General features: G+C 39.4%; 1 protein-coding gene across 1 annotated transcript in view; it reads left to right on the top strand.

Moving 5' to 3' along the window:
* Positions 1 to 24,184, top strand: part of LOC311079931 (phospholipid-transporting ATPase ABCA1) — a gene marked incomplete at its 3' end in the record, with an annotated part of 231,838 nt that overhangs the window by 134,518 nt on the left and 73,136 nt on the right. The window contains exons 22-31 of the mRNA XM_084109659.1: positions 9,169 to 9,371; positions 10,142 to 10,205; positions 10,297 to 10,499; positions 13,287 to 13,335; positions 15,383 to 15,490; positions 15,667 to 15,699; positions 17,089 to 17,228; positions 21,144 to 21,271; positions 21,778 to 21,876; positions 21,960 to 22,152. Coding sequence (XP_083965785.1) covers positions 9,169 to 9,371; positions 10,142 to 10,205; positions 10,297 to 10,499; positions 13,287 to 13,335; positions 15,383 to 15,490; positions 15,667 to 15,699; positions 17,089 to 17,228; positions 21,144 to 21,271; positions 21,778 to 21,876; positions 21,960 to 22,152 — 1,220 coding nt within the window. The remainder of the gene's footprint in view (positions 1 to 9,168; positions 9,372 to 10,141; positions 10,206 to 10,296; positions 10,500 to 13,286; positions 13,336 to 15,382; positions 15,491 to 15,666; positions 15,700 to 17,088; positions 17,229 to 21,143; positions 21,272 to 21,777; positions 21,877 to 21,959; positions 22,153 to 24,184) is intronic.

The following is a 24,184-nucleotide window of genomic DNA, read 5'->3' as shown; positions in this document are numbered from 1 at the left end:
AATCCCGCATGGCCTCATCAACATGGCTATGGAACACTACCATGTCCCCCATCACACCAGGGGTATAATTACCAGCTACTTCGGAGGATTCAAACTACGGTTCAAAACTGCCCACTTCACAACCCAGTGGCAGGACCTTGAAAAGGGAATTGTGACAGGCTGCACCATCTCCCCCATCCTGTTTGTCATGGGAATGAACCTGCTCATAACAGCTGCAGGAAAGGAATCCAGAGGGCCATCAATGGAGTCTGGCACCCGCCAACCTCCAATAAGAGGCTTTATGGATGACCTTACCATAACAACTTCAACCCATGTGCAAGCAAGATGGATCCTGAAGGCGCTTGATGACGTGGCAACATGGGCTCGGATGAAGTTCAAATCAAGGAAATCAAGAAGTATGGTGATCAGAAGTGGGAAAGTGACCAGCAAGTTCCAGTTGCGAGTACAGGGGGAGACGATACCATCAATTGAGGAAAACCCAATTAAGTGCCTAGGGAAATGGTACGACGCATCCCTGACCGACAGATGCAACGTTTCCAGGACAGAGAAACAGGCAGATGCATGGCTGAGTAAGATCGAGGGGTCAGGACTGCCAGGAAAGTTCAAGGCCTGGCTCTTCCAGCACGGTCTGCTACCACGACTCATGTGGCTACTGACAATCTATGAAGTATCTATGACAGCAGTGGAAGGAGTCGAGAGGCGAGTGAACAAACACCTTCGCAAGTGGCTCGGAATCCCACCAAGCTTCACGTCAGTAGGGCTATATACCAGGTCTGGCCAGGTACAACTACCCCTATCATCAGTGGTGGAAGAGTTCAAGGTGGCAAAGTGCTGGGTTGTGATGATGTACCAAGACTCCACTGATGAAAAAGTCAGAAGAGCAGGTGTCACTACGAGATCAGGACGCAAATGGGCGGCTGACACATCAGTGGCGCAAGCTGAAAGCGCATTGAAGCTGAAGGACATCATCGGGAACCCATGCGTAGGGAGGCAAGGACTCGGATCCACCCACTTCCAGCAGTGGGGAAAAGCAGACCCAAGGCAGAGGAGGGACATGATTCAAGCCGAGGTCCGACACCTGGAGGAAGAAAGGCGCAGGTCTAGGGCCGTCGAACTTGGAGCACAAGGTGCCTGGACAAAGTGGGACCTGCCAAAGCGGAAGATCACGTGGCCTGAGATCTGGAGACTGGAGCCCTTTCGCATCTCCTTCCTGCTCCGTTCAGTGTACGACACCCTTCCATCACCAACAAACCTCCACAGATGGGGAATGAGGGAGGACCCTTTGTGTAGGCTATGCGGAGGGAGGGGAACAATGGCGCACATACTGGCAGGATGCAAAACAGCTCTTAGCCAAGGAAGATACAGGTGGCGCCATGACAAGGTTCTCAGTGCACTGGCTGACATCTTGGAGCGGGAGAGGCAGAAAAAGCGCCAGACCAGTAGAAGGCAGGCGATATCCATTCAGTTCATCAGAGAAGGGGAGAAACCACCAGCCCCCAAGAAGAAAAAAAAAGAGCCTCTTGCAAGCAGCACAATCCTGGGAGATGAGGGTGGACCTGGGAAGGAAACTAGTCTTCCCCCAGGTTGTGCAAACACCGCTGAGGCCGGACATGGTCTTGTGGTCTGAGGAGGCAAGGAAGATAATCTTGATTGAACTGACGGTCCCGTGGGAAGACGGGTGCGAGGAGGCCTATGAGCGGAAAGCCACCAAGTATCAGGACCTCGTTGAGCAGTGCAGGGCCAAAGGGTGGCAGACCTGGCTATTCCCGGTTGAGGTCGGGTGTAGGGGTTTCCCGGCGCAGTCTGTGTGGAAGACACTCACAGCTCTGGGGATGGCAGGAAGGGAGAGGAAGGCAGCTGTCCGTAGGTTGGGTGAGGCAGCAGAAAGAGCGTCTTGTTGGCTCTGGAGTAGGAGGGAGGAGTTGAGCTGGGGGCCCGGAGGAGGTGGGCAGTGACTGGCCACCACTGCCGACCCGCCAACTGGAGGGTGTTGTAGTTCAGGGTCAAACACCCCGTGAAAGTTGGACGCCACCTGACGACATCTTCTCCTGGCTGAAAGCTACAGTCATGCACTACAGTCGGTGACTGAGTTAGATAGCATCAGTAGATGTATCCAATAGTAGTGGCTCATGAGTGTATAGTTTATACAGTTAAAATTAGGCCTATGAATAATATCATCAATTATTACTGTATCAAATACAGTTTGAAGCAGAAATGTTGATTTGGTGTACTTTTTTTATTATAATTAATTTAAATAATTTTGCTTGTAAATGTCTTCTTTTACCCCTTTATTAAGGAAAAACACATTATTTAAAACATTTTCATTATGCCCCTATTTTTTTAATGCCGTCACTTTCACGTCATTCCAAACACAAAAATACACTTTTTTTTATACACAACTTTTTTCTTTTCTTTTTTTACAAATTGAAATCTGTCAACTGAAATCTGCACACTTGCTCTGACTTTCAGACGTAGTCCAGACTGCAAATCAGGCAAAAATCTGTACAAATGTTGTGTGTATTCCAGCCTTAAGAGGTATTAAGAGGTGATTAACATTGTTACAGCTGTCAGAAAGAGATCAAAGACCGTGGGAGCTGTTACACATGTGAAAGAGAGATGTTGAATCTCACTTTCAACTGTACAAGCTTGAATGCAATCATGGATCTGCTGCAGGATGTGAAGAACTTTGGCAACACTTTCCATCACAGTCCAGAGAACATGGTGATCAATGGTGTCAAAGGTTTTGCTAGGTCAATAAAAGCAATGAGCCGGTCTACATTCATTCCCTGCGTCTGTCAGAGGTAGAACAATCTATTCTGAAGATGCTTTCAGGATATATGGGGTTAGACCACCGGAGCAGAACATCATGACTTTCGTCAGTACCTTGTCTGAGATGCCACAGCTGTTTTGGCCTGTAACACTTTCTCTTATAAATTGTGACAGTGTTCGTTCCAGTTTGAGGAATGATTTGGTCCCCACATACTTTACTGGTGAGGCTATGAAAATGTCTTTTTGTTCTTAAATTGGAGTCCAATCCTGCTGCTGGAGTGCAAATGTCCTGCAGAGTTTTGCTCCAACAAACTCACCTGGGTCTCCATCTACATTAATATGGATACATTTAAAAACAGATATTTTTATTTTTCTCTGTGTTTTGGCCTTCCACCCACACCGAGACAGCATTTTTCACCAGAGCTTTTTGCAGACACTCTCCAAAGTGGAACATTTTTAAAAAGCAGTTTTCGCATTGTAGTGTGAAAACGAAGGTATTCAAAAAGAATAATGCACATTAATCATGTGACACATATTGCACCTATAGTACATACTGTATATATGTTTTTACTAACATGTGCCTGCTATGTATGATGTTTCAGTGTAGATGAGAGACTTTTGAATTTTATTTTAAAACGCTAGTGTGGACGACTTACTTTTGTTAGATAGTTTAAATTACAGTTTATTTAATTTGTGTCATTGTTCTGTTGTTCATTTGTCCTATTGTTTTCAGATAGTGTCGTATTTCCCTTATTTAGGTGGTTATAGATCATAAGTCATTGTAAAAAAATTCTGCATAGCAGAAGCTTGTTTAATCAGTGATAAAAATGTGAAACATTCAATTTATAATTATTGTCAATACTAATAAGTCCTGCAGTCCTCAGGGGACTGAAATAGCATATTCAGACCATTTCAGCTGGATTGCATGTGTAATTAGAGCAGCTGATGATTATTTGATTAGTGAAGGCGATTATTGTCTGATTAATAATTTAGTCAAATTAAATGATGTGTACTAGTGCAGTTAATTGGGCTGAGAGTGGCCCTTTGTCTCACACACACACACAAATCGAAAAAGGAGTTTTTGGCTTTTGCTGTGTAATGTAAAGAGTGTAGTGTTGACATGTGGATTGTACAGTGCTGTAGTGTTTGAGTTCAGCTGGTTGCTGCTGTACTGACCACATTCACAGGTGGTGGATATTTTTTGAAAAGTCTTTTACATTTGCTTATGTAAAAATTGTCACAAATCAAGGCCAATGATGATGAGTCAGGTAGATTAAGCAGTTCAAAATAACAACAAGGTTTATTTAACAAGAGCAAACAACACGAGAGTAACGGACAAGGAAAAAAAAAGGAAATATGGAACTTAAATAGACAAGGTGATGAACTAAATACAGACAGGTGTGCTTGTTAATGAACGTCCATGCCAACAAATAACTGGCGGGAAACTAGAACAAAGGAAACCGGAAACTGAAGAGAAACTAACTAAAAATCCATGAAAGTGAAACTAAACAGAACAAAACATAACATAATGCCCGCCTCCGGCAAGGCACGTGCTCGTTCTGTAAAGTGACTGAGGAGGTGGTTCTGGAGGCGGACGAGAGGATGGTGAAGGAGGAGGCTCCTGTGGAAGGAACCAGGGTGGCGATGATGGTGGGAGGAGCCAGGGAGGTGAGGACAGAAGGAGGAGTCAGGTGGTGATCCAGAGCACAGCCAGGGTGAAAGCCCATGATGGAGTCGACGGAGGGAGGAGTCATGGTGAAGTTTTGGCTGACGACATCCGGGGATGACCGAAGGAGAAGAAGCCACTGACAGTGGAGCCCTAGGCGTAGATGGATAGCAGATGGGACCTAGCGAGACCAATGGCCTCGAAGGCTGTGATGGAGCCGCAGCGACAACCCCCCGAGGTGGAACCATGGTACCGGAGGGCTAAAGCACAGACTGAGGGCCGAAGTGAAGTTGAAAGGAGGGCCGGAAGATGAAGACGCAGGGGTGGAGAGACCGATCACAGCGGACGGATTGTAAGTCCATGGCATAGGAGGGGCAACCTCTGACCAAGGTAGAGCCGGTGGAATGAGGGTGCCTGGTGGAGCCGTAAGGCAGAAGATCTCTAGTGGAGCTGAGGGAGGGAGGAGCCAAGTTGGAGGAGTCAGGGTGACGAGCCAAGATTGAATGACGGGATCAGCCTCTGGAGGCGGAGCCAGGGAATCCACTCATTTGGGCAAAGCTGAAGACCGCAAGACCTGATGCTCATCAACATAGCATTGCGATGGGGGAGAAGGCAAGGGGCTGATGGGATCCAGCGAAGGCAGAGCTGACAGACTAGCTGAATGAGGAAGAGGAGGCGGGAGAGGGAGGCTGGATGGGGTCAGTGACAACACAACCTCTGTACAGGACGACGAAATGGGCATTATGTTGGGAAGGTCCAGCGGCGATGGTGAAGGTACAGAAGATACAGGGCAGGGCAGAGTTGGAAGCCATTTCCCAGTCAATCGAGCACTCGTCAGTTTCCAGCTCAACTAATGCCCCCTGTCACAGTTGTTGCCGGCTCACACACCAGGTCAGACTCACTTTGGGGCTCAGGCTTCGGGGCGATGGTCGACGCTGTCCTCCTCTCAGGCTCTGGCTCATCCATCGCGGCAGGTGTAGGCTCCCTGTCTAGGTGGGCTCTGACTTGGTCTCCATACAAAGGGGTAATGGCTGGCTGGGCTCTGGATTAAGCAACATGACGATGGATATTGGGTGGGGCTGGATGATGCCGATGTTCTTTTCTTCTGCTTTGCCTACAGTGAAGGAGGATCCGTCACAGAGCGAAGTTGATGTAATCCTCTAAACTCCAGCAGGTGTCCCCCTTGGGCATCAGGAAGCAGATGTTGTCATCAGGCCCACTCCAAAAACCATTCATGAGGGTGACGTCATCGCATGTCACATGGTGGCAGATGTTTAGATATTCCTCCACAAAGTCCTCTAAACTATGGCCAGCCTGGAAAATAAAAACAATCTTTCCTCCCTTACATTCCTTGCTACCCTTCCTTGGCACAACGTTGATGGATGCAATATCCATATTATTTTAGGTTCTGGTATTCTGTCACAAATCAAGTCCAATGATGATGAGGAAGGCAGATTAAGCAGTTCAAAATAACAACAAAGTTTATTTAACAAGAGCAAACAACACAAGACAGAGTGCATGGGGCACACAATACCAAACAAGGAAAGAAAGGAAATGTTGAACTTAAATAGACAAGGTGATTAACTAACTACAGACAGCTGTGGTCGTCAATGAATGTCCATGACAACCAATGACTGGCGGGAAACTAGAACAAAGGAAATGGGTAACTGAAGAGAAACAAACTAAAAATCCATTAAAGTGAAACTAGAACATAACTGTGACAAAAATAGTGTAAAAATAGTAAAATTGTGAAATAGCTGCTATTGTAATATATTTTAAAATATACTTTAATCCTGTGATGCAAAGCTGAATTTTCATCATTATTCAGTGTCACGTGATCCTTCTAAAATCATTCTAATATGCTGATTTGCTGCTCAAGAAACATTTCTTATCAATGTTGAAAACATTTTTTAACGTTTTTATTTTTTGTGGAAACCGTGATGTGTTTTTTTTTGTTTTTTTTTGTTTTTCAGGATTCTTTGATGAATAGAAAGTTCAAAAGAACAGCATTTATTTGAAATGGATTTTTTTTTTTTTTTTTTTTACATTATAAATATCTTTACTGTCATTTTTGATCAATTGAATACATCCTTGCTGAATAAAAGTATTAATTTCTTTAGGGACCCTAAACGTTTTAGTGTAATCAAATACATTTCTCTTTGGGAAGCGAGTGTACAATACAGTCCATTAGAGTACATAATCATTTGGAATACAGTGTAATCTAACTGAAATAATACGGATATTTGTTGTATATGAGTTGTACCGATAACATTGTGTTCCAAATTATTATGCTAGTGACATATCAGTAGGATTTCAATACAAATGGTGCAATTTTATGCAAAAGGCATGAAAACAACTAATATTTTGCTAAAATTGAATGGAGATCATCAAACTATCATAAGATTTGTGAGTAATTTGCAGCACAAGAGAACTTGGTCAGATAAAGGCTTATTAAGGGGAGATACTCCAGGTGAATAGGAAAAAAACGATGATAATAGATATCAGCATGAAACTTCCCCAGTTGATTACTGACATTAAGACAAATATCTTTTGTATTACAAGTTTTTAGAATATTTATGTTTAAATATGCAAATTAGGTATTATCTCATAAAATAATGCATTCATTTGCATATATTTCCTGAAGCGAAATCTGAACATTGGATAAAGCCAGATTCAAAATTCTTGTTTCATTTTGTTGACATATTAGAGTCAAAGGTTTTTACAGAGGGGATTTGGGATATTTCTTTTTATCATTTTCGCCCCATTTTTAGGTATAAAATGTTGTATAATTCAGAATCTGAATGATATATGAACAAACCCCTCTTTAAAAACCTTAAGAATATAGATAGGAATACAACTGCAAAGTTTGGTGTATGTAAGTGCTGCTGAAGTGGAGATTTCTGGCTCAGAGTATATGAGAAAAAAAAACATTTTGAGAAAACTGCCTTTAAAGATGTGTATTGTAAAAATTCATACTTTTTTAGTTTTATACTTTATTTATTTACTGACACAATATCGTATCAAATCATTAGCAACAACAATACAAACCACATCAAAACTTATAACACAGCATTTATGGCCTTCAACTGAACAGACCCCAAGTAAAAAACAGTCAAAAACACACACAAACGGTCCCATGTACAGTAATTGGAAATTGACATCAGCCAATGAGATTTCACTTTTAGAGTTAAATGTAAATGTTTTTGCCTGCCGTGTCTCCCCTTCAGGAAAATGCATTAAAAGCCACTGTTGAACAGCAAACATGTATTTGAAGCTGCTGGTGTCACTGGAGTCTCAAGGACCTCTCCATGCAGGCTGGCAGTTGTGCGTAAAGTTGCATTTCAGCCACCTATAACCAAAGCTAACAAATAGAAACGTTTACAGTGGGTGTAATAGTTTGGTACAGAGAGCAAAAGAATTTACGTGACATTTTAAAAAGGCTAGTTATTGCTTTAGTTCCACAGAACTTTGTTATTTTCTGTTTCATAGTTTGTTGAGCCATTTTGCCTTCTTTGATGGATCACTGTTCCCTAATACAAAGCAACACAAATCAAACCAGTCATTTATCTTTATATTTCTACTTCTCTCTTTCTATCTATGTATCTATATCTATCGCTCTCTAGTGCTGTTTATTATCTGGAGCTGAATGTCACACTGAATGGGTGCGCTGACACAGATCCATCTGACTATACAGTGTGATTTGTGTGTATTTGTGCCTGTAAAACCAAAAAGGTGTGCATTTCTTTGAGCCTTTCAGATTCTTCACACACAGTAGTCGCCAAAAGTGATGTCCGGAGGGGATTTTTGTTTTATATTTAACTCTAAAAGTTCAATTAAACCATCAAAATATGAGGAAAATATGATATATTTTTTCAATATTTTAAATATGAGGGAAGAACAAAACACTAAACTTGGTCAAAGTATTAATCTGATCAAATTATTTGGCAAAAAAGGCAGACTACAGCAATATTTTTGATATTACTATCAAAAACAAATGCATAGAAAAACAAAAATCTCACAGGAAAAAGAATACATTGACTACCGTATAATCAATTTGGCATGTTTCATTGCATTATTACAAATAAAACTATTGATTTAAAGCACAACGATGTAAAATGCTTACCAAATCTTTAATAAGGGTGAAGATGTCAATTTTCCTAGGCCAGACATCACTTTTGGCCACTACTGTAAATACAACTCTCTAAAAAAGAGTAAAACATGTTTTACATTTCAAACCAGTCAGGTTTTATAGTCAAGTCACTCATAGTGTCCAGATCGTTGCTTTACAAGGTCCAACATCAGCATCTCTCAATATAAATACAAGTTTATTTGCCAGATTCTTGCCTTCCCTGCCTTTGAGAAGCACAGACGCATGATATTTCATGATATTTCTGCTCTCGGCAAGTCAAAGGACAGATGCCTTGAACTCCCACTTTCTCGTCATACAGACAGAGCAAAAATAATGCCGGTGCAGAACCCCACGGGTGTCTAGCTTCACTGCGAGCTCCAGCAAATACAAAAGAGAGGAAACTTTTCTATACAGGGAGCGAAAGAGTGAGATCTGAGTGGCACACACATATAAAAGCGCCTATATATAGAGCACCCTGTTTTCCAGTGCACCTGCACTTCAAACACATCCTATCCCATTCAAATGTGAAAGAGCCCTTCAGAAATCCACGTTTGCAGCTGAACTTTGATGGTTTTCGCACTGAATGTGTGTTTCCGTCTTCTAGGTCGTACTATAATTCTGTCTACCCATCACATGGATGAAGCGGATATTCTGGGCGATCGTATTGCCATCATCTCGCATGGGCACGTCTGCTGCTGTGGTTCTTCACTCTTCCTCAAGAAAAAATACGGTAGAGGTTATTACCTCACGCTCGCACGGGCCAATCAGGATCAAGTCACCACGCCACGGTTCCCATCAATTAAAGAGGTAAACTGGCCAAGGCAACACTCACAATTCACACCACCAGTCAAATGTTTGGACACGCCTACATATTCCTTATTAGTGCTATTTCACACATTTAATTTAAAGTATAAAATTCCTTAGGTGCATTCTTTTCTTAGGTTTTGTTTTGTCTGAACACTGAGTTTCTATGTACGAAGAACTCCATACGGTCCAACAAGAAAAAGAAAACAATCAGTATTATTTAGTATTTGTTAGTTTATTTATTAAAATAACAATACATCATGTAATACATAAATATATTTTATGTATTAAAACTCAACATATTTTATGTGCTTTTCTGTTTAGGTTTATTTCATTTCAGTTTTAGTAATTGTAATATTTTAAATGTTAGAAACTAGAAATGTTAATGTTATATTTGATTTTATTTCAGTTGTATTCAACTCAAATCAAACTTTATTGAGCGATTTGGGCAAACGTTTCACATTATATCAAACTATATTGTATTAAAATGGTTGAAAAAATCACTTATTTTCTCTGTATTTCAATGTGGAAACAACAACAAAAAACATTAAAACAAAAAGATTAAGTAGAAATGAAGATATGCTTCAATGGTAGGTTTCCCCGTGAAATAACATAAAAATAACAAAAAAATTAAATAAAATCTAGATGAACTAGTTGACGGGTCATATCCCATCCCTACTAGCAACCAACCACACGACTCTAGCATTTTAGTAGAGTAGAGTTTTGCTTGGTCAAAAATGTAAGTTTTTAATTTTGCATTTCATATTTTGTAGTGTGATAAATTCAGTGTGGATGAGGGAATTTGCAGTGACAGCATCAGCAGTCTGGACCCACCAGGTTCACAGCTCACACACATACACTCTAATAAACACACACACAGTGTCATTATGTTTCTGTATAAATGTATTTTTATGTTGCTCCTGATCAGATGTGGCGGATCTGAGTCGACTGGTGCGACGGCACGTGCCGGAGGCTGAGTTTCTGGAGGTCGTAGGTCAAGAGCTGGTGTATGTGCTGCCCTACACGGGCGCCAGAGACGGGAGCTTTGCTTCCCTGTTTAAAGAGCTGGACCTGGAGAAAAGCACTCTGGGCGTCACCAGCTATGGGATATCAGACACAAGCCTGGAGGAGGTACATATAGGGGTCACATTTACTCTTGTGGCCAACACTTTATGCAATAGGGATACATCTAATACAGAGGAAGTTTAACCAATGCATCTGATATGTTTCTGTTTAAATTTCACATTTGACTTTGATGAGCAAATGCTTACTTTAGCTACAGATACTTGGCTCCGGATCAATGTATCACAGACTATTTTATTATGATATATATCAAAGATCATTACCCAATTCATGCCTTCAGTTTCCCATTCCTCTCTTCTGTCCCTCTGTTTTGTGTTACTGTAAACACATAAGTTATGTGATATTTTCAGTTCACTTTATCAAAAGGGTTTTTAACAAGAGACCAGCAAACCAGTCTGTTAAGTTGCACTTATTTAGGATATTTAAAGAAATATCCCAGATTTATTGTGATTGTTATTATGATTTCAAAAATCATAGCGCTGGTAAAAACAGTAATATTGGGAAATATTATTAAAATGTAAAATAACAGATCTTTATGTGATATATATATACAGTGCTATGCATAAGTTTAGACACCCATGCTAAAGTTGACTAAAAAGAGGAATAAAAAATCATCTTTTGGAAATTGAACTTAATGCCTTAATTAAAAAAATTAGGAAAAATCCAACCTTTAAGGACACCAATTTTCTTTGTGAATGAATAATGTATCGTAAATAAATAAATGTTCTTCCTTAAAATACTATGTTAAATTCCCATAGAGGCAGGCAGATTTTATTTTTAAAGGCCCGTTACTTCATGGATCCAGGATACTATGCATCCTGATAAAGTTCCCTTGGCCTTTGGAATTAAAATAGCCCCACATCATCACATAGCCTTCACCAAACCTAGAGATTGGCATGGAGTACTTTCCATAAGATCATCTCTCAATGCAAATCAAACCAGCTATTAGGCTAACTGAAATAAAACCACCATTTTTTTTTAATTAAGGCATTAAGTTCAATTTCCAAAAGACTTTAAGCATGGGTGTCTAAACTTATATATATATATATATATATATATATATATATATATATATATATATATATATATATATACATATACATATATATATATATATATATATATATATATATATATATATATATATATATATATATATACATATATACATATATATATACATATATATACATATATACATATATATACATATATATATATATATACATATATATATACATATATATATATATATACATATATATATATATATACATATATATATATATATATATATATATATATATATATATATATATATATATATATATTAGGGATGTCCCGATCCAATCACGTGATCGGAAATCGGGCCCGATCACGTGGTTTCAGACTCGATCGGAATCGGACGTTACCTCCCGATCAGGACTCGGATATATATATATATTCTCATTATTATTTAACACATCTATAGTTATGCGGTGGCACAGAGTTACGCCGGTTTCACACTGCATGCGTTAGCAGAGCGTAAGCAGCGCAGGAGCAGTGCGTGGTGAGCAGGAGCAGGACGCGCGTTTTGCTTTCACACTGGCAGCGTTTGTCACGCGCGGCTGAACCGCGGGTTGTGTACAGACAGAGTAGCCTACTCTATAATGGATAAGTTGGCATTGCTTTATTTCATTTTCAAATACATTTAAGAGAAAATACTTGTCAAGAAGCTTATTTTATTAATAATTTCATAAATATAACTTTTGGTTCATCTTTGTTTTTATTGTTCTGGCAACAAGTTTGTTTTTGGACATTTGTTTTCTTTTTAAATTGATGTTGGTCATTTGATCGACTGTTTAAAACACAATAGATATCATCAATGCACTTTTTGGATAAAACTGCGGTGTATTTTGGCCATGATCAATGCATATCACTTTAATTCAGCATAAGCGGCGCAGCAAAAATAGACTCTGCGCCGAAACGATCGCGGCACTGCTGCTTCTGCTCCTGCTACGCGCTGCCGCGCCGCCTCTGCGTGCGTTGTGAATGCTCTAATCTGTTAACATGGGCGCCGAAAAAAATACGCGCTGCACGCTCTGCTAACGCATGCAGTGTGAAACCGGCGAGTGCAGTTCCTAAAAGCACATTACTGGCTTTGCAAACACTGTGGCACTTTATTTTTTTATTTGTTTACATGCCTGCTGGGTATTTTAAGTTGAGGTGCTATATTTATATTTACTGTTGCACAAGTCCAAAAGTGAAGAATTTATGTTATTTATTACTTGATTGTTCAAGCTACCTCACAGAAGTGCTCTGTTTGTTAACAGAGTTGTTGAATGTTAAAATAAGGTGAATTAAATAAAAAATAAGGAACATCCTGGATCTGTTTTTTGCTCTTCTTTATTCTTTTTTTATGTATTATAGAAGTATCGGATCGGGACTCGGTATCGGTAGATACTCTAAATCAAATGACTCGGACTCGGACTCCAGGGCAAAAAAACCTGATCGGGACATCCCTAATATATATATATATATATATATATATTATTATTATTATTATTATTATTTTCTCTAATTTTTAGGATTCTTTGATGAATAGAAAGTTAAAAAAAAAAAAAAAAAAAAAAAATATATATATATATATATATATATATATATATATATAAATAGATATCTTTTGTAGCATCATAAATGTCTTTACTGTCTCTTTTGATCAATTTATTGCATTCTTGTTTTAATAAAATGACTAATTTCTTAAAATTAATTAAAAAATATTACTGACAACTTGTAAACAGTTGTGAAATTGTCCAGATGAAACTGTGAAATAACGAAACGTGTTTAATTTGACAGATCTTTCTGAAGGTGGCTAAAGACACAGGTGTTGACGTGGAATCTAATGGTAACATCCTTTCTGAATATTCACTCCATTTTATACTTTAACATACAGTTTCACCATCTCCAGTAAGTTTATCTAAGACATATTTTAGGCTATGTTGATTGTTCACACTGTCAGTCCAAATCCGATTATTTGTGTCCCCGATTGGAATCTGATCTAAATTATTGACTGTCCACACTGTGTATTGCAACTGTTCAGATCTGATTTGTGTGTCCCGTGGTTCTCTTTCGTTTTCCGGAATATCTGCATTTGTTTCGATGGCAATGATGTTGCATGGGTAGGAATATGCAAAAAACAACAACAAACGCAACATGGAGAGGTATACAATACAGATGTTGTCTTATTTACAACATGACAATGTGTAGCCGGCGCGCTGAACTACTGTGTCTTATGAGGCAGCGGCAGAAACGCATGCGTGGTTTTATTCTGTGCTGTCGCCTCTCCACCGGTCTCATAATTCAACATGTCTCCATTTATATTGTAATTTTTTGCTCGACCGGCACTTTGCAGCAAGTTTCTGCAGCAATTTTCAGCACGTTTCCTATAACACTGTCTGACATGTTTACGGTTTACGTGGCCTGAGAAAATGACACAAATCACGCAAAATCCGATTAGAGCGGTCAGACTGAAACAGATTTCCAGGAATTCGATTTTAATAGGATTTCAAACCACTTATGAATGTAATGATTTTTTGCAGTTTACACTTGCTAAATACGATCGGATTCCAATCGGATATGTACAAAAATCGGATTTGGAATGATAGTCTGAACGAGGCGTAGACCATTTTCCAGCCTTTCTTTGGCTATGTTCAGACTGCAGACAAATTGGATTTTTTCTCAAATCAGATATTTTCAGGCAGACTGTTCGCTCTACTAATTGCAAGTGATCAAATAAGAAGTGCGTGTCCAGACATAACCAACATGTCTGATATTTAGGCCTAATTTAAGATTTTTGTATTTGAATTGTAATATAAAAATAAAAATTCATATAAAAATTTCCATCAATTTGGATTACACAGTTTAAACATAAACAATCTAATAAACTTATTGTTATGCATATTTGTCAGTCATGCATAGGAAACGGGTACGATTTCTGATCATACTAATAACTGATTTGTTTTAAATACACAATTTCCAGGTTTATATTTGTATCATCAATAAGTCAAATTTGTTTCAATCACATGTATTTTAACTAAATTAATATATCTTGTTCCTCAACCAGACATATTTTAACCATGTTCATGCTTTATTGAATTTGAGTAATGCTTTTTGAAAATGATTATTTATATAAAAATAAATAGATGCAAATAGTTAATAATAAACTCTCATTTATATAGACATTTAAAATAGTGTTTTTTGTTTTTGTTTTTTTTTGCATGCAAAATTTTTAGATGTATTCTTTTTCCTTTCTTAGATGTATGACTGACAAAATATGCCCACATTAATTGTATTAGTTTGTTAAAACTGTGTAATCCAAATGAATTGAATTTTTTTTATGTAATTCAAATCAATTGCTTTAATTTTCTTAAATTTAGGACTAAATAATTTTGAGTGCATACCCTCTTCCCTCTTAGCTGCGCTCACACACAATCTATAAGTTTGCTGTTCAGTTCGATATAGTTTTTAGCTGTCTTATCCTTCTAAAACAGCCTCTTTGCAAAACTGTACAACATGGTGGCAGTTACATCAAACAACTGCACATCAAACAAAATGTGCCACTCAAACTGATAAGATCAGACTGAAATTATCTGGGATCTCGTTAAAAATAATTGTAAACCTCTCGTTTCTGACAGTGGGATCCTTCAGAGTGATATTCTTTCTATTTAAGAGCCTTACGGTTCTTCTCAGATAAGAACGGTCCACTCGAATAAGAGCTGGGATGAAGTGTTGCAATTGTACTCTCCTGTCTCACCTTGGAGTGTGTGTGATTGTGTGTAAACGTGTGTTAATGCTCCCTCAGATAAGAACAGGCCAGATGAATAAACTGGAAGTATCGCACCCCCACTCCTCCAGAATAACCTTTGCTGTGTGTGTCTGTTAATGTCTCACAGATAAGAAAGGAAATTTTGAACAAAAGCCCAGAAGCAGCTCAAGGATATCAGCAATACAGACTATCAGCTCAGTATTGGAATCCAAAGATGAAAACACTGTGAAAAATGGTACGCTAAAACATAAACACTTATACTGTATGTGTTCAAAAAAAAAAAACAAAAAAAAAAAACATACCGACCCATTCATTTACAAACCAATCTTTTGAAAAATGTAAGTGATACTAAGAAAATAATGACTTTTTTTAATATCTCTGCTCTATTGTTTTCCCCTTGTTTTGAAACAGAGGTGAAAGTTAGACACACTAGTCGTGTAGAGGGTAAGTAAAAGTTCTTCCATTTTTCCATCTGTAAACATGATCGGCGTCTGGCAGCTGTAGTAGTGAGCTAGCTGTAGTAGTGAGGCAGCTTTAATAATTAAGGTTGCTGTAAGCTGTAATAGTGAGGTGGGCTTAAAAGTGAGTTAACTGTAACTGCGCAGTTTAGTGGTGCTACGGTAATATCATGGTACTCTAGCTTCAAACTAATGTTTTTTTGCGGCATTGGCATATTTTTTTGAGGCCAGTGCTGAATCTGGAGCCATTATCATAGGACACTAGATAGAGCACAATGGAATGGAACAGAACATGTAAATGTTGAGACAACTTTTCTAAAGATGAACTCTTTCTAGCTTGGCTGCATCTTAAAATGTAAACTGCATGGTGCTATACATTGTAAAAACAATAAGATGTGACAGCGGCCATAATGTTTGTCTGATGCATGTGTACATAAGACCAATAATAACAAAATAACACATATGGAATATAAGAAGCAAACTGCCCCTTAATGGGCACACGAGCGCATGCTGTGATGGTTCAGTGGATTTTAGTGGGGCCTGGGTTCATTTGGAGTGCTCACGTATGCCGTGTGGTTGATATCCAGTGTCGCTAGCTGAGCAGAAATACATAATCATGTTTGGCTTGGTCCCCTCAAAGTTGCGTTGGATTTTCTCCTTCGCGAAGAAGGTTAAGAGGCTCATCTATCACTGTTTTCCATGTTCGTAGAGTTAGTTTATGGAGTAAATATATAGGCTATAATCTGTGTTTACACAGCTTTTTAAAAATGGCGGGAGCTGGTGTTTTGCGTGCGTTCGGGCAATCAGCATACACTAACGTCACGGATAGTTCCTATAGTGCTGGTTTAGACCCTACTCTTAAGTAGGAGCTAAATTAGTTCCTCCAAAAGGAGTTCCTATAACTAAAATCATTCCTAGTTCCTGCAGTGCAAACACGCCAAAATCCGGTTTACTTCCTCCAATAGTTCTAGAAACTATGAAAAGGTTCCTCAGGTGCGAAAGCCCCTATTGTGAGGCAGCAGTAATAGTTAGGGTAGCTGTAACAGTAAAGCTGCTGTAATAGTGAGAAGGCTGTAACAGTGAGGTGGATCTAATAGTTAAGGTAGCTGTAACAGTGAGAAGGCTGTAACAGTGAGGTGGATCTAATAGTTAAGGTAGCTGTAACAGTGAGAAGGATGTAACAGTGAGGTGGATGTAATAGTGAAGTGACTGAAACAGTGAGGCAGCTGTAACTATTAGGTAAAGCACCAATGAGGCAGTTGTTACAATAAGGAAGGTGTATCACTGAGGTAGCTATAATAGTTGACACAATTGTAACAGTGAAGTAGTTGTAATAGTTGTAGTAACCCATGTGAATTTATTGTTTACGTTACAGACATCCAGCGCCCCATGTGTGCGAATGGCAAAGGGTCATACGTCATCATGGGTTGGTCACTGATCAAACAGCAGTTTTTAGCTCTTTTTATCAAACGATTTCACCATGCCCGTAGAAGCAGGAGAGGAATCATCGCTCAGGTAATGCCAACAGACACGTCAAAACAAATACACTGTAAATACCCTCTTCCAAGTCAATCTCACTATATTTTACATTCTGCAGGTGTGTGAATTTAATAGGTTTTATAGGTTTAGGAAGTTCTGAGCTGCAGCGTGAATCCAAGCTAAATTGTTTAGCACCAAATGCATTGAAAATCAAAATACAAAAAAATATAGTTGAAAATATGTCTCTGCGCTCATGAATATGTTCTTTAGCATGAGACTGTCATTTTTGGTTAGAGAGTAAAGAGGTATATGCAATTAATTGCATGCATTAAATGGACACAACTAAATACTTTCCATGACTAAGACAAAAATTACAAATTTATATCTGTTACCACAGGATTTTATGAAGGCTGTACAGTATGTAAATACAGGCCATGTTCTCAGCTCTTGGTCAAGTAACTACCATTGTGCACATTTTCCATTTTTCTGTATTGGCTGATGCTCGTCACCCTGGTTCTCTCAGGGGAAAGATGTTCCATTGTTTTCTCCTTCATTATTCCCGGTGCGTTCTCCGTCTCCGGCACATTTACATTCTCCTCAGTGTAAACAGAGAGTGTTTGAATTGGGTGTTTGAATTAATTTGACAATCATGGATTGTAATTAATCAGCTGGAGTGAAGCTGTGTCGTCGACTCCTATGCAGCCTGTCTCTCTCTCTCTCTCTCGCTGAGATTTTGTGTGCACTGGTTACGCTCCGTCTGTCAGCGGAGAAATGGAATGAAAGGAGAACATTTGGAGAGATAGCAGAGTGGAAGAATAGAGAGAAATTAATTATGCTGGGAATGAAGGGTGACAGTGCCAGTTTTTGAAAGTGTTTAATTGAACCCTTTTACACATTTAACTAAGCCAACACAAGCACATGACACTCGTCTGACAAAGAGAGATCGGGGAGAGGGACAATTCACTAAAAACTTGCGCCACTTCCGCACGCAAACCTGCAGCTTTCTGCGGCACTAGTGGCACCTAGTGGAATAAAAAAATGTATACTTTCAAATTAAAAGTATACTTTCAAACAACCTTGAAACGCGCCTTTCACACCTTGCGTGCCTCCCACAACTCAAACATCACAAACACAGCTCTTACGGGTTGTGAAGGCATGTCTCAACAGGTAAATAAAAGGTCCAACATATTAGGAGTTCCTTTAACTGTGTTGCTATGTGTCATGAAAGCAATTGAGTAGGCTAACACTTTGTCTGCAAACACAAGCGTCTCGCTTACAATAAACCCATCCGGCGTATCTGCACTGGCCGCAGTTTTTGAAATGACATGCCTCAAGGTTTTTAACACTGGACACATCAAAGTAGACATTATAAACTGGTACGTTTGTCTTTATAAACGGGCGCATGATGATATTATATTGTACCAATCACTTTGACGTGTTCATGACATGTTAATCTTTAAAGGTCTAAGCAGTGAAATTTGGCTTGCATTCCTGTACACGAAGTTGAATGTTATGGAAGCTTGTTTCCGCCACTGAATAAAAAAAAGGTAATTGCGACTTTTTATCTCACAATTTTGACTTTTTTTCTTGCAATTGTGAGTTTACATCTCGCAATTCTGACCTTTTTTCTTAGAATTGCGTGCTTAAGCTTCCATAGAATGTCTTTTCTCATGTAACACTTCAGCGATGGTCTCACACCAACTAAACACCAGTCTGGCTCTACCTGCTAAAGTAGCCACGCCCCAAACTCACTCTATTGGTTGAGCTGGAAAGTTATTGAGAGATCTGAGTGGACTACTCTCAATGTTTTGAGAGGGTTTTTTTGGTGATAGTTTTCAATGAACAATAAACTGGGCTAAAATAATGTATTTTAACTAGTGTTGGGTTAGAGATAGGGATGTCCCGATCAGGTTTTTTTGCCCTCGAGTCCGAGTCCGAGTCATTTGATTTAGAGCATCTACCGATACCGAGTCCCGATCCGATACTTCTATAATACATAAAAAAAGAATAAAGAAGAGCAAAAAACAGATCCAGGATGTTCCTTATTTTTTATTTAATTCACCTTATTTTAACATTCAACAACTCTGTTAACAAACAGAGCACTTCTGTGAGGTAGCTTGAACAATCAAGTAATAAATAACATAAATTCTTCACTTTTGGACTTGTGCAACAGTAAATATAAATATAGCACCTCAACTTAAAATACCCAGCAGGCATGTAAACAAATAAAAAAATAAAGTGCCACAGTGTTTGCAAAGCCAGTAATGTGCTTTTAGGAACTGCACTCGCCGGTTTCACACTGCATGCGTTAGCAGAGCGTGCAGCGCGTATTTTTTTCGGCGCCCATGTTAACAGATTAGAGCATTCACAACGCACGCAGAGGCGGCGCGGCAGCGCGTAGCAGGAGCAGAAGCAGCAGTGCCGCGATCGTTTCGGCGCAGAGTCTATTTTTGCTGCGCCGCTTATGCTGAATTAAAGTGATATGCATTGATCATGGCCAAAATACACCGCAGTTTTATCCAAAAAGTGCATTGATGATATCTATTGTGTTTTAAACAGTCGATCAAATGACCAACATCAATTTAAAAAGAAAACAAATGTCCAAAAACAAACTTGTTGCCAGAACAATAAAAACAAAGATGAACCAAAAGTTATATTTATGAAATTATTAATAAAATAAGCTTCTTGACAAGTATTTTCTCTTAAATGTATTTGAAAATGAAATAAAGCAATGCCAACTTATCCATTATAGAGTAGGCTACTCTGTCTGTACACAACCCGCGGTTCAGCCGCGCGTGACAAACGCTGCCAGTGTGAAAGCAAAACGCGCGTCCTGCTCCTGCTCACCACGCACTGCTCCTGCGCTGCTTACGCTCTGCTAACGCATGCAGTGTGAAACCGGCGTAACTCTGTGCCACCGCATAACTATAGATGTGTTAAATAATAATGAGAATATATATATATATCCGAGTCCTGATCGGGAGGTAACGTCCGATTCCGATCGAGTCTGAAACCACGTGATCGGGCCCGATTTCCGATCACGTGATTGGATCGGGACATCCCTACCCCAAACTCACTCTATTGGTTGAGCTGGAAAGTTATTGAGAGATCTGAGTGGACTACTCTCAATGTTTTGAGAGGGTTTTTTTGGTGATAGTTTTCAATGAACAATAAACTGGGCTAAAATAATGTATTTTAACTAGTGTTGGGTTAGAGACCACCTTATTTAAGTCCAAAAGGGGCAGAGTCGGAGTCAGAGTCCAAAATGGTAGAGTCTGAGCTGAGTCCGAGTCCAAATAAATACTACTACTGTACTCTCGTGAACGTGATTACGGCTGTTGTCTGAAGCCAGTGATTATAGTTTATAAAGTTTTAAATATGGATATTTTTCTCTATTCAATGCCATTACAAAGCTGGGAAGAGCCACGGTACTATTTCATATAATGATTGTGTTTGGATGAAAGAAGAACGCCATATACATGGCTTGAGGGTGAGTAAATTATGGGATCATTTTCTTTTTTGGGCGAACTATTCATTTTTAGACAAGAAAGGAGCGCACACTTTGGGTGTATGCGCCATCCCAGACAACATGCAAGTACCGAATTTAATTCTCTTTTGCATCTCATTGTGCTCAGACAATTACAAATCGCTTGTGCGTTTAAACCGCCAAGATTCAAAACACATGCAAATGATAGATTTTTGTCACAGTGCAGTTGACATTCCCATCAACTGTGCCGAGCGAATCTCACAGACAGTGCTGGACTCTTTTACACTCGGAAACATTTCCTAAAGGCTTGAGTCCGAGTCAAGAGTTTGTGACAAGTGCAAGTCAGTTAAATGTTGGGCTTGAGTCCAGACTCAAGTCCGAGCTCGAGTACCCAAACTCAAGTTTTAACATAAAAAAATTGTATATACTTCACCTTTAAGTGCATATGTGTGTGTGTGTATCAGGTCGTGATGCCGGCATTCTTTGTGTGTCTGGCTCTCATCTTCTCTCTGATTGTTCCTCCGTTTGTGGAATATCCCAATCTGGAGCTTCAGCCCTGGATGTATGGAGCTCCACAGAATACCTTCTACAGGTGTGCACATGTTAACTTGGCTTAATCTCAAGTGACAGTAAAGACATTTATAATGTTACAAACAATTTCTATTTTAAATAAATGTACTGTAGTTCTTCTAAAGTTTCTGTTCATCAGAGTCTTGAAAAAAAAAAATCACTGTTTCCACAAAAATATAAAGCAGCAAATACTGTTTTTAACGTTAATAATAAATGTTTCTTAAGCAGCAAATCAGCATATTAGATTTCTGAAGAATCTTGTGACTGAAGACTAGAGTAATTATGCATATTCAGCTTTGATCACAGGAATAAATTACATTTTCAAATAAATTCTGTTATTTTAAATTGTAATGACATTGACCCAATAGTACTGTTTTTACTCTATTTTTGATAAAAAATATGCAGCCTTGGTGAACATAAGAAACCTAATCTTACCGGCCACAAACTTTTAGAGCTAATTATAGTGACTACATTCGACACACTAATTTTTTCTTGGTCGATAACAAATCTTGTGTCTGTATGTTGTAGTTTTGATGGTCCTGGTGTAGATCAGGTGGAGAAAGTGACGAAAGCTCTGCTCAGTTCACCAGGATTTGGAACGCGCTGCATGAGCTCCAACCCCATACCGTGAGCAACACACACACACGGTTATTAGACACACGGGTGGTGTGGTGTAGCAGCTGACCATGTGCTTTCTGTTCCTCCTTCAGTAAATTACCCTGTAACCCTGCGGGAGGCACTGATTGGTTCACTCCTGCGGTGGATCCATCCGTCAGTGAGATATTTGAGAAGGGTAACTGGAGCTTAGAGAACCCGTCGCCTGAATGCCAGTGCAGCACACCGCAACGGAGCATCATGCTGCCAGACTGCCCGCTCGGAGCCGGGGGTTTACCACCACCACAGGTCAGCCACACATTATTAAACGTATCGGCCTGGATTTAAAGTTTTTGAATTTGTTTTGCAACTTTTACAATAGTTTAACATGCATCCAAGATCAAAAAGCACTTTAATTTTCTCATCATATACACTGCAGTATCAGCTTTTTTCTCACAGTGTCTGAAACGATTGGATCAAGGATTCGGTCTCTAAAACTTTGGATAAAGGCGTCTGCTAAACAAGGCTGGATTAGTACCCCCAGGGGCCCCTGGGCACTGAAGCTCATGGGCCCCCCTCCCCTACCTGACAACCACACCCTCCAAAGGAGGCACCAGAATTTCTGAATTTTTGGTGGTGTTTTAGCGGAGATATTAGCCGAAAACCACCGGGCGCGCTTAAAAATGGCGGCCGCCAGCGGGCCGCCGGTGACGTCACGATCTCAGAAGAAAATCGCTCGTATCTTGGCAACGTGAAGACCCAGAGAGCTCACATTCGGGTGAGGAGGTCCCACGGGGACCCTTGCTCGAATGCGAGAGGCAATGGCAATGTGTATACATTATGTGTACAAGACCTCAAAATTATCAACATGATCAAAACTTTGCTGAAAAAAAAAAACAGTTGCACGCAATCTACTACATGCCTTCTGTTGTCTATGTAAGAATAACATTATATTGATAGTAATATTTCAAGATAAACATTTACTGGAATGGGGTCTAATGTTGTTTTGAATTTTCATTTTTTAGATCTTTTATTTTTATTTTCACTATCATTCTAACCAATCAAATGGAAGTGCATTTTTTTCTAATATTGACATATACAACCGTATTATATGGTGTTAGCTGTACATTTATTAGGTGTGGATTGTCATAGAGAAATGGTTTGTCCAACCACTCCAAACAGAAGATAATGACCCAAAAGTACATGATCATTTCCAACAGTTTTACAGCATTAAACATCCTGGTGATCTCATGACACATGCATTCATTATCATATGTATACATTTAGTTTGTAACATCTCACAGACTACACAGTTCTCTGTGCGACTGTGTCATATCAGCAGATATGCAAATCACTCCTCCACAACGCTGAGTTTAAACTTAGAATTTATTCTGGTTCTCTCTCTCTCGGTAAACACGTTTTCTCGGAGTATACTGCTGAAAACACACAAACACACACACACTGAGCTGACCCAGTTTGCAAACATTTACATTTTACTGAACTCTTGATTTTTAAGCTTCATAAGAAAAGTCCTATACACACAGGAGATTTTTTGTCTTGAAACATAATCATGGATGTGTTCAGATAATGGAGGCTGGATGAATCTTATATACTGCCTCAGGGTTTCAGATACTGTGCATTAAATGCTGCTTAATTAGACCAGCAGCAAACACACACACACACACACACACACACACACACACACACAAGAATACCCTGATATATATATATATATATATATATATATATATGCTTATTGTTTTCATTTCATGTAATCAAAGTGTTTCGAAGATCAATGAAAAAACAGTATGAAAAAAAACCGTCTCAGGTTACAAATGTAACCTTTGTTCCCTGAGAACAGGGAACGAGACAATACGTCATCGACGTTATGGGGAATCGCCTCAGCATGACCAATGACTGAAGTACCTGTGGAAACCCGCCAATCGCATTGGCCCGCATCAGCCGTGACGTGACGCTCTGGGGTGCCCAGGAAGTATAAATAGAGCGCCCAGAGAACATGTCATCCTCTTCGTCTGAAGGGACTGAGCAAGCAGAACGGAGAGCATGGCAGGGAGACGTATTGTCTCGTTCCCTGTTCTCAGGGAACAAAGGTTACATTTGTAACCTGAGACGTTCCCTTTCGAAGGGAACCTCGACAATACGTCATCGACGTTATGGGGAACGCTGTACCCACGCCGCCATGCTAAGGGGATGCCTGGCCACCACAATAACCCAGGTAACAGCCCCTACTGCTTACACGTCAGACTAACAGTAGCACTTCCCTAGGGCCAACACCGAGCTTAGCTCAAGGTCTGGATACTAAGCTTGCTATTTGCATGAA

This window comes from Abramis brama (genome assembly GCF_963993115.1).
Source record: "Abramis brama genome assembly, chromosome: 3".
NCBI lineage: Eukaryota > Metazoa > Chordata > Actinopteri > Cypriniformes > Leuciscidae > Abramis > Abramis brama.
Note: the sequence above shows the minus strand (reverse complement) of the source record. Positions and strands in the feature narration are given on the sequence as shown.